This window comes from Salvelinus sp. IW2-2015, unplaced genomic scaffold (assembly GCF_002910315.2).
Source record: "Salvelinus sp. IW2-2015 unplaced genomic scaffold, ASM291031v2 Un_scaffold1912, whole genome shotgun sequence".
NCBI lineage: Eukaryota > Metazoa > Chordata > Actinopteri > Salmoniformes > Salmonidae > Salvelinus > Salvelinus sp. IW2-2015.
The window spans coordinates 93,432-103,996 of NW_019943272.1; the positions used below are offsets into that span (position 1 = coordinate 93,432).

General features: G+C 42.4%; 1 protein-coding gene across 1 annotated transcript; it reads left to right on the forward strand.

The window, feature by feature from the left end:
* Positions 1-1,077: 1,077 nt before the first annotated feature.
* Positions 1,078-8,076, forward strand: LOC112072396 (transmembrane protein 121). Its single transcript, XM_024139802.2, has 4 exons — positions 1,078-1,198; positions 1,464-1,612; positions 6,429-6,604; positions 7,055-8,076. The coding sequence occupies exons 1-4, from the start codon at positions 1,078-1,080 to the stop codon at positions 7,605-7,607; spliced, it is 999 nt and encodes a 332-aa protein (XP_023995570.1). The 3' UTR covers positions 7,608-8,076.
* Positions 8,077-10,565: the final 2,489 nt, after the last annotated feature.

Here is a 10,565-nt window from a genome sequence, read left to right on the forward strand (position 1 = left end):
AGCTTACCGATCACTGTACCTGTACACAGCCCATCTGTAAATAGCACACCCAACTACCTCATCCCCATATTATTATTATTTTTGCTCCTTTGCACCCCAGTATCTCTACTTGCACATCATCATCTGCACATCTATCACTCCAGTGTTAATGCTACATTGTAATTATTTCGCCACTATGGCCTATTTATTTCCTTACCTCCCCGATCTTACTACATTTGCACACACTGTACATAGATTTTTCTATTGTGTTTTTGACTGTATGTTTGTTTACTCCATGTGTAACTCTGTGTTGTTGTTTTTGTCGCACTGCTTTGCTTTATCTTGGCCAGGTCGCAGTTGTAAATGAGAACTTGTTCTCAACTGGCCTACCTGGTTAAATAAAGATGACATATATTCTTTAAAAAGCCATGGAGAGGAGCACTACTGTCTAAACTGCCCCCATCCTGGGAGACTAAGGATCTTTGGTGACTCCTTCCTCCACAACCTCACCAAGAGCAGAGCTATGCAGCACTACTGTCAAACAGACCAGCCAGCAGGCATTGAGAGAAACACTACTGTCTACTGAAGACGCTCCATACCTCTCCTCCACCTCCATACCCCTCCTCCACAAACCTCCCTCCTTCCACCTCCTTCCCTCCTCCTACCTACCTCCCTCCATCCCTCCTCCACAAATCTCCTCCTACCCCTCCTTCCACCTCCCTCCTCATCCTCCACAAATCTCCTCCTACCCCCTCCCTCCTCCTCCTCCACAAATCTCCTCCTACCCCCTCCCTCCTCCTYCTCCACAAATCTCCTCCTACCCCCTCCCTCCTCCTCCTCCACAAATCTCCTCCTACCCCTCCTTCCACCTCCCTCCTCCTCCACAAATCTCCTCCTACCCCCTCCACAAATCTCCTCCCACCCCCTCCTCCCTCCCTGTGAAAACCCCAGCCATGGAGTGGAACATTTGTTTGATTTATTTAACCTTTATTTAACTAGGCATTACAGTCTACTGTAACAGTCCTGTCTAACCTGCCTTTATTTAGCAGAGGACCACCCTACACCCTCCCTAACATACCTCCTCCTGCCCCAGTCAGGATGGTGCCTCCCCCTCCCACCAACCAGCCCCATGTCTGCCTGTCCACCCTGCTGATCATGAGCAGTATGGCCCTGATCGATGCCTATCTGGTGGAACAGAACCACGGGCCCAGGAAGATAGGTATTATTTTGAAACCTTTATTCAGTGAATACAGTATTCAATATAGTATTCAGTATATAATACAGTTATTCAGGGAAGTTCCATTGAGTCCGATGTTTCTTTTACAAGGGTGCAGTGTTTACAAATGAAGCATAAAATACATAGGACATAATAATGAATTATTAACACAATTCAGGAGCATGAGAAAGACAAAAATACAATTCTAAACCAACTTGTACTACCTGTATCATTATTATTATTATTAATACATTTATCTGGGGAACAGGTATCTGCATCATGGTGATGGTAGGGGACCTGTGCTTCCTCATCGTGTTGCGGTACGTGGCGGTTTGGGTCGGGGCCGAGGTGCGGACCGCCAAGCGAGGTTACGCCATGATACTCTGGTTCCTCTATATCTTTGTCCTGGAGATCAAGGTATTTACAAGGCATTTTACATTTTGCTGTTGATGTTGTCATTTTGTTGTTTCCCTTTTTGTTTAATTGGGCTCCCGAGTGGTGCAGCATCTCAGTGCTAGAGGCGTCACTACAGACCCTGGTTCGATTGCAAGCTGTTTCACAACCGGCCGTGCTTGGGAGTCCCATAGGGCGGCGCACAATTGGCCTAGCGTCATCCGGGTTTGCCCGGGTAGGCCGTCATTGTAAATAAGAATTTGTTCTTAATATGAATAGGGGGCAGCATTTTCACGTTTGGATGAAAAGCGTGGACAGAGTAAACTGCCTGCTACTCAGTCCCAGTTGCTAATATATGCATATTATTAGTATAGTTGGATAGAAAACACTCTGAAGTTTCTAAAACTGTTTGAATGATGTCTGTGAGTATAACAGAACTCATATGGCAGGCAAAAACCTGAGAAAAATCCAACCAGGAAGTGGGAAATCTGAGGTTTGTAGGTTTTCAACTCTAGGCCTATCAAATACACAGTGTCTATGGGGTCATTTTGCACTTCCTAAGGCTTCCACTAGATGCCAACAGTCTTTAGAACCATGTTTGATGCTTCTACTGTGAAGTGGGGGCGAATGAGAGGGGAATGAGTTAGAGGTCTGCCAGAATGCCTTGAGCTCGTGACGCTCGTTCACGTGAGAGCGAGCTCTGTTCCATTGCTTTTCTACAGACAAAGGAATTCTCCAGTTGGAACATTATTGAAGATTTATGTTAAAAAACATCCTAAAGATTGATTCTATACTTCGTTTGACATGTTTCTACGGACTGTAATATGACTTTTCGTATGAACTTTTGCCTGGACCTGCCCGCGCGTCGTGAGTTTAGATTGTGTACTGAACGCGCGAACCAAAAGGAGTAATTTGGACATTAATGATGGACTTTATGGAACAAATCAAACATTTATTGTGGAACTGGGATTCCTGGGAGTGCATTCTGATGAAGATCATCAAAGGTAAGTGAATATTTATAATGCTATTTCTTTTTTTTTTTTTCTTATGTTGACTCCAACATGGCGGATATCTCTTTGGGTTGATTTGTCGTCTGAGCAACGTACTCAGATTATTGCATGGTTTGCTTTTTCCGTAAAGTTTTTTTGAAATCTGACACAGCGGTTGCATTAAGGAGAAGAATATCTTTAAATCTGTGAATAACAAAAACTGAGGTTTTTGGATATAAATATGAACTTGATCGAACAAAACATACATGTATTTTGTAACATGTTGTCCCGGGAGTGTCATCTGATGAAGAATATCAAAGGTTAGTGATTAATTTTATCAATATTTCTGCTTTTTGTGACTCCTCTCTTTGGTTGGAAAATCGCTGTATGCTTTCTGTGACTAGTTGCTGACCTAACATAATGATATGTTCTGCTTTCGCCGAAAAGCCTTTTTGAAACCGGACACTGTGGTTGGATTAATGAGAATTCTATCTTTAAAATGGTGTCTAATACTTGTATGTTTGAGAAAATTTAATTATGAGATTTCTCTTGATTGAATTTGGCGCCCTGCAATTTCATTGGCTGTTGGCGAGCTGAAGCCCAGTCCTAGACATGTTAACTGACTTGCCTAGTTAAATAAAGGTTAAATAAATAAAAAAGTATTATCCTTTCTTTAATGTTGTTCTATTATATAAAAAAAATAAGGTTGATGTCCGCGCTCCGGCAGAAAACTAAATAGCATAATAAAAACATCCCCAACAAAATCTGTCAGTTTAAACTATAAATATGTATATACAGTACATATTTTATTTTTTTCTTCAATCCACCGTATCCGCCTATGTCGCACTTCCACATCTGCGGTGAAAGGTGACAGAGCTATAGTGGTGTTTGTCAGACCATGTGCTTTCCTCCCCATCTTAAATAAGCATGCTCCATTCAAAAAATGTAGAACCAGGAACAGATATAGCCCCTGGTTCACTCCAGACCTGACTGCCCTTGACCAGCACAAAAACATCCTGTGGCGTACTGCATTAGCATCGAATAGCCCCCGTGATATGCAACTTTTCAGGGAAGTTAGCAACCAATATACACAGGCAGTATCTCTACTTGCACAGTCATCTTCTGCACATCTATCACTCCAGTGTTTAATTGCTATATTTGTAATTATTTCGCCACTATGGCCTATTTATAGCCTTTACGTCCCTTATCCTACCTCATTTGCACACATTGTATATAGACTTTTTATATTGTATTATTGACTGTATGTTTGTTTATTCCATGTGTAACTCTGTGTTGTTGTTTGTGTCACACTGCTTTGCTTTATCTTGGCCAGGTCGCAGTTGTAAATGAGAACTTGTTCTCAACTAGTCTACCTGGTTAAATAAAAGTGGGAAAAAAACGAGACATCCCGAAAATCATAAAATCGTCTGTAGCATCCGAACGGTTTGGCATACAAACTAATAATAGACCCCTCTATTTTTGTATTTGTATTTATTATGGATCCCCATTTGCTGCTGCCAAGGCAGCATCTACTCTTCCTGGGGTCCAGGAACATGAGACAGTTACATACTGTTTAAAATACTACATGACATTACATAACACATATGAACAGATGACTCGAATGAATACGATGGTGTTCTCCCACACGCGTCTTGGAACTCGTCTGAAGTCAATCTGCCAATTTGCCAACTTCTGTCTAATATGACCCCTCTGTGCAATGGTGAGACTCTCACAAAACACATACAGTACCAGTCAAAGGTTTGGACACACCTACTCATTCAAGGGCCTTCATGGTCGAATTGCTGAAAAGAAACCACTGCAAAAGGATAATAACAATAACAATGACAATAAGAAGAAGAGACTTACTTGGGCCAAGAAACACGAGCAATGGATATTAGACCGGTGGAAATCTGTCCTTTGGTCTGATGAGTCCAAATTTGAGATTTTTGGTTCCAACCACCGTGTGTGAGACGCAGAGTTGGTGCACGGATTATCTCTACATGTGTGGTTCCCACCGTGAAGCATGGAGGAGGAGGTATGGGTGTGGAGGTGCTTTGCTGGTGACACTGTCTGTGATTTCTTTAGAATGGAACACTTAACCAGCATGGCCACCGCAGCATTCTGCAGCGATACACCATCCCATCTGGTTTGCGCTTAGTGGGACTATCACTTGTCCCACAATGACCCAAAACACATCTCCAAGCTGTGTAAGGGCTATTTGACCAAGAAGGAGAGTGATGGAGTGCTGCATCAGATGACATGGCCTCCACAATCACCTGACCTCAACCAAATTGAGATGGTGTGGGATCGCAGAGTGAAGGAAAAGCAGCCAACAACTGCTCAGCATATGTGGGAACTCCTTCAAGACTGTTGGAAAAGCATTCATCATGAAGCTGGTTGAGAGAATGCCAAAAGTGTGCAAAGCTGTCAGCAAGGCAAAGGGTGGCTACTTTGAAGAATCTAAAATATATGTTGATTTGTTTAACACTTTTTTGGTTACTACATGATTCCATATGTGTTCATTCATAAAAATAAAGAAAAACCCTGAAATGAGTAAGTCTGTCTAAACGTTTGACTAGTACTGTACATATCGGTTGTTTTGCTTAATGATGCCCACAGACCTCACAAGACTCATCTGAAGGTACCCTCGTACCAGTTGAAAAAATGAATGGAAGTATACAGTACATGGAAACTGTTTTGTGACAAAAATAAGGGGTTAAATACACGTAAAAAAATCGAATGTTTCCTTTCTTTAGATAGTTCACAAGAAAGTATCTGTCGTTCCATGTAGTGAATCTGTTATTCAATGTGTTTGTATTGGTTAATAGCAGTAAGTCCCTGAAAAATGTATATATTATTTTTGGGGGATACTTCAAGGGGTCTTAAAATTCAAAATGATCCTTGGTATGAGCTTCTTTAAACAAATCCATATAGCTTAGTAGAACTAACTGCAGCAGCTGACATGTGTAGTGTTGAGTCATCCGCATACATAGACATACTGGCTTTACTCAAAGCCAGTGGCATGACGTTAGATTGAAAAAAGCAAGGGGCCTAAACAGCCACTGTGGGGAATTCCTGATTCTACCTGGATTATGTTTGAGAGACTTCCATTAACTTCTTATGGGCAGGTGGGACGGTGAAATTGCAGAGCGCGAAATTCAAACTACAGTATCATAAATATTTAACTTTCATAAAATCACAAGTGCAATACATCAAAATAAAGCTTAACTTCTTGTTAATTCACCCGCTGTGTCAGATTTCAAAAAGGCTTTACGGCGAAAGCAAACCATGCAATTATCTGAGGACAGATAATTGTTGTCGAGGTGATGGAGAACGTGGAGGACCTAATCCATTACCCGTACCCAGTTGATTCATGGTGTTGACGCAGTAGGTGTTCCTGTTCATCGACCATATGGGAGATATCCTTAACTTCTGCTGCTTCTATGTTTTCGAGAGGGAGTAACACAGCGAGTCAGGAAGCAGAATGAGTATAATAATAATAAACATGAAGAAACTACAAAACAGAAGCAGCGTACTGAACGTAACCAAAACCAATACTGCCAGATGACAGAAGCTACTGAGGGCTATATGAAGGGAGAGTAAGCAGGGTGGTGATGACGTCCAGGTGTGTGTAACGATGGGGAGCAAGTGTGCGCAATGATGGTTGCCAGGTGTGCAAAATGTGGTTTGCCAGGACCGGTGGTTAGTAGACAGACAACATTGAGCACAGGAGGGAGGGAGCAGAAGAAGGTGTGATACTACGTATCTGTAAAGCACTTTGTGACAACTGCTGATGTAAAAAGGGCTGTATAAAACACATTTTATTGACTTCCTTTTTGGTTGTTTTCCAGGTGTACTTTGTGTACCAGAACTACAAGGCTGACAGGAAGTCTCTGGATGCTATGGCCCGTAAGGCCCTGACCCTACTCCTCTCAGTCTGTGTCCCAGTGCTGTTTGTAGGTCTAGTGGCCATAGACCATATGGAGTACGTACAGCCGTTCAAGAAGAAAGAGGAGCTCCGTAACAGGTAGAACTGCCCCTGACCCATTCTAACAGGTACAACTGGTCCTGACCCATTCTAACAGGTACAACTGCCCCTGACCCATTCTAACAGGTAGAACTGGTCCTGACCCATTCTAACAGGTAGAACTGGTCCTGACCCATTCTAACAGGTAGAACTGGTCCTGACCCATTCTAACAGGTACAACTGGTCCTGACCCATTCTAACAGGTACACACTGGTCCTGACCCATTCTAACAGGTAAAACTGGTCCTGACCCATTCTAACAGGTCAACTGGTCCTGACCCATTCTACAGGTACAACTGGTCTGACCCTTCCCTCTGGATGTGAGTTTGTGTGTCCTGGGGTGGGGTGGGGGGGGGGGGGTTGTGAGCATTAAGACATGTCCATTCTTTGTAAATTAAGGGACAATAAAGACATCTTCTGTTTTATGATCTTGTTCCTCTCCTGTCTTCAGGTTGTTCTGGGTCGTGGTGGACCTGCTAGATATCCTGGATATTCAGGCTAATCTCTGGGAACCCCTGAAGAAAGGTCTCCCTCTGTGGGCCGAAGGACTTATGTTCTTCTATTGTTACATTCTGTTGCTAGTCCTTCCCTGTGTCTCTCTTAGTGAGATCTCCATGCAGGGCATCAATATAGTCCCACACAAGATGATGCTATATCCTATCCTCAGCCTGGTCACCATTAATATTTTAACCTTGTTGATCAGAGGCTGTAACATGCTGCTGTATAGAGATGCCCGGGTCAGTGGGATCCTGATAGGGAAGAATGTGTTAGCTATCATACTAAAGACCTGTAGCTTCATCCAGTACAGGAGGCAGTTACAGAACACTCCTCCTGTGTTCGGGTTGGAACGACAGAGGAACTCTGTACCACATCACCATGGTAACCAGGGTCTTGGACGCCCTGTTTCTATTGTGATGACCGCTCACCCGCAGGTGGGCCTCCCGGACCAGACAGCCCTGCCCCTCCCTCTGCCAGAGGTCACAACTACATGTCAACATACATGACTGAGACCAGGATCATACCATGTATGTATGACCCTCAGGATATTATACACGGGACACACAGGAACATCTGACTCTGACCAAAATCTACATGGATGTACCAATATCATGTTTGACCGTCAGGACTCTACAGGGCAATGGTCAACATCATGTGAAAAACCTTGTATGGATATTGTCACTGATCAGCGGGACACAGGATCCTTATGGAGTATAGAGCAGAGACATGGAGAATGTTTATGAAGAACCTTGATACAAAGAAGATTATAATACCAATCTGTATATTATCATTGGAACACAGTGGACACTCTCCTTTTGGATAATATGGTGACATGGACAACACCTTCTGGTGTAAAGAACAGGATCTCCAGACTCTGTTAAAGACAACACCTATTGGTGTAAAGAACAGGATCTCCGGACTCTGTTAAAGACAACACCTTCTGGTGTAAAGAACAGGATCTCTGGACTCTGTTAAAGACAAACACTTCTGGTGTAAAGAACAATCTCTGGACTCTGTTAAAGACAACACCTTCTGGTGAAAGAACGGATCTCTGGACTCTGTTAAGACAACACCTTCTGGTGTAAAGAACAGGATCTCCGACTCTGTTAAGACAAACACCTCTGGTGTAAAGACAGGATCTCAGACTCTGTTAAAGACAACACCTTCTGGTGTAAAGAACAGGATCTCCAGACTCTGTTAAAGACAACACCTTCTGTGTAAAGAACAGGATCTCCAGACTCTGTTAAAGACAACAACCTTCTGGTGTAAGAAACAGGATCTCCAGACTCTGTTAAAGACAACACTTCTGTTCTAGTTAAAGAAAGGATTCTGACTCTGTTAAGACAAACCTCTGGTGTAAGCGATCTGGTCTGTAAAGAAACACTTCTGGTAAAGACGATCTCCACTCTGTTAAAGACAACACCTTCTGGGTGTAAAACAGGATCTCCAGACTCTGTTAAAGACAACACCTTCTGGTGTAAAAGAACAGGATCTCCAGACTCTGTTAAGACAACACCTTCTGTGTAAAGAACAGATCTCCAGACTCTGTTAAAGACAACACCTTCTGGTGTAAAGAACAGGATCTCCAGACTCTGTTAAAGACAACACCTTCTGTGTAGAACAGGATTCCGACTCTGTTAAAGACAACACCTTCTGGTTGTAAAGAACAGGATCTTCTGACTCTGTTAAGACAACACCTTCTGGTGTAAAGACAGGATTCTCCAGACTCGTGTAAAGACAACACCTTCTTGGTGTAAAGAACAGGATCTCTGGACTCTGTTTAAAGACAACACCTTCTGGTGTAAAGAACAGGATCTCCACGACTTGTAAAGACAACACCTTCTGGTGTGTAAAGAACAGGATCTCCAGACTCTGTTAAAGACAACACCTTCTGGTGTAAAGAACAGGATCTCTGGACTCTGTTAAAGACAACACCTTCTGGTGTAAAGAACAGGATCTCCAGACTCTGTTAAAGACTTCCTTTCCCCTGCGGATTTATTGAATAATGAATGTTTTATAATTAAACAAAAAACAAGAAGTAAAATAGTTAAGGTTAAGATAAATACTTGCATTATTAGAAAATAACAACAGATGGTTGTCCCGTGTGGCTCAGTTGGTAGAGCATGGCGCTTGCAACGCCAGGGTTGTGGGTTCAATTCCCACGGGGGGACCAGGATGAATATGTATGAACTTTCCAATTTGTAAGTCGCTCTGGATAAGAGCGTCTGCTAAATGACTTAAATGTAAATGTAATGGTTGTTTCTGTGCTGTAGTGTACAATTCAGTTTTAATCAGTTGAGTGTTGGAGTCATTGATACGACAGAGTTGGGAGCTGATGGGCACGTTCCAAGCTGACTGCATTGCAAACATTTCATTTCGTTAACTAATGGTTGTGAGCATCGGCTTACTTTATCATACGGTATGGAATGCTGATATGTTAAACCTATCCAGGCATGTAAGATCTGGCATGGTCCACAATGTAGTCATTCTGGAATACCAGCATTGACACACAGAGAATTAAAAGGATTTACATTTGAAACAAAATGCTTTGGCATTAAATGAAAGTGGTTTTCTATGTCATTATTTGATCAAGTATTATGTATATACAAGACCGCTGATCTGCTGTGCTTTACTGCTCTCCTGTGGGTTTCAGTACAGGGGCCGTTCAATGCTTATGTAGTCATTTACCCGTTATTGAGTTGATTTCATTTTATAGTTAGAATTCAGAGTCTTTTTAATTAAGAAGAATTACAAAGGAAATAGCCTACCACTGCCTGGTTAGTACTGGTTAGTACTGAGTATAATGAATGAGGGATGGAGAGGAAAAGGAAAATACACAATTAGAGGTAAAGAGAGATCACAGCTGCTACCATTGTGAACAGTGACATATTGGAGATTACAGCTACTGCCATTATGAATGGCTCATAAAAAAAGCCAACTGACATTTATTCCTGATTATTATTTGACCATGCTTGTCACTTATGAACATTTTGAACATCTTGGCCATGTTCTGTTATAATCTCCACCCGGCACAGCCAGAAGAGGACTGGCCACCCCTCATAGCCTGGTTCCTCTCTAGGTTTCTTCCTAGATTTTGGCCTTTCTAGGGAGTTTTTCCTAGCCACCGTGCTTCTACACCTGCATTGCTTGCTGTTTGGGGTTTTAGGCTGGGTTTCTGTACAGCACTTCGAGGAAGATTACAGCTACTGCCATTATGAACAGTGACATATGGAGATTACAGCTACTGCCATTATGAACAGTGACATATTGAAGATTACAGCTACTGCCATTATGAACAGTGACATATTGAGATTACAGCTACTGCCATTATGAACAGTGACATATGAGATTACAGCTACTGCCATTTATGAACAGTGACATATTGGAGATACAGCTACTGCCATTATGAACAGTGACATATGAGATTACAGCTACTGCCATTATGAACAGTGACATTATTGAAG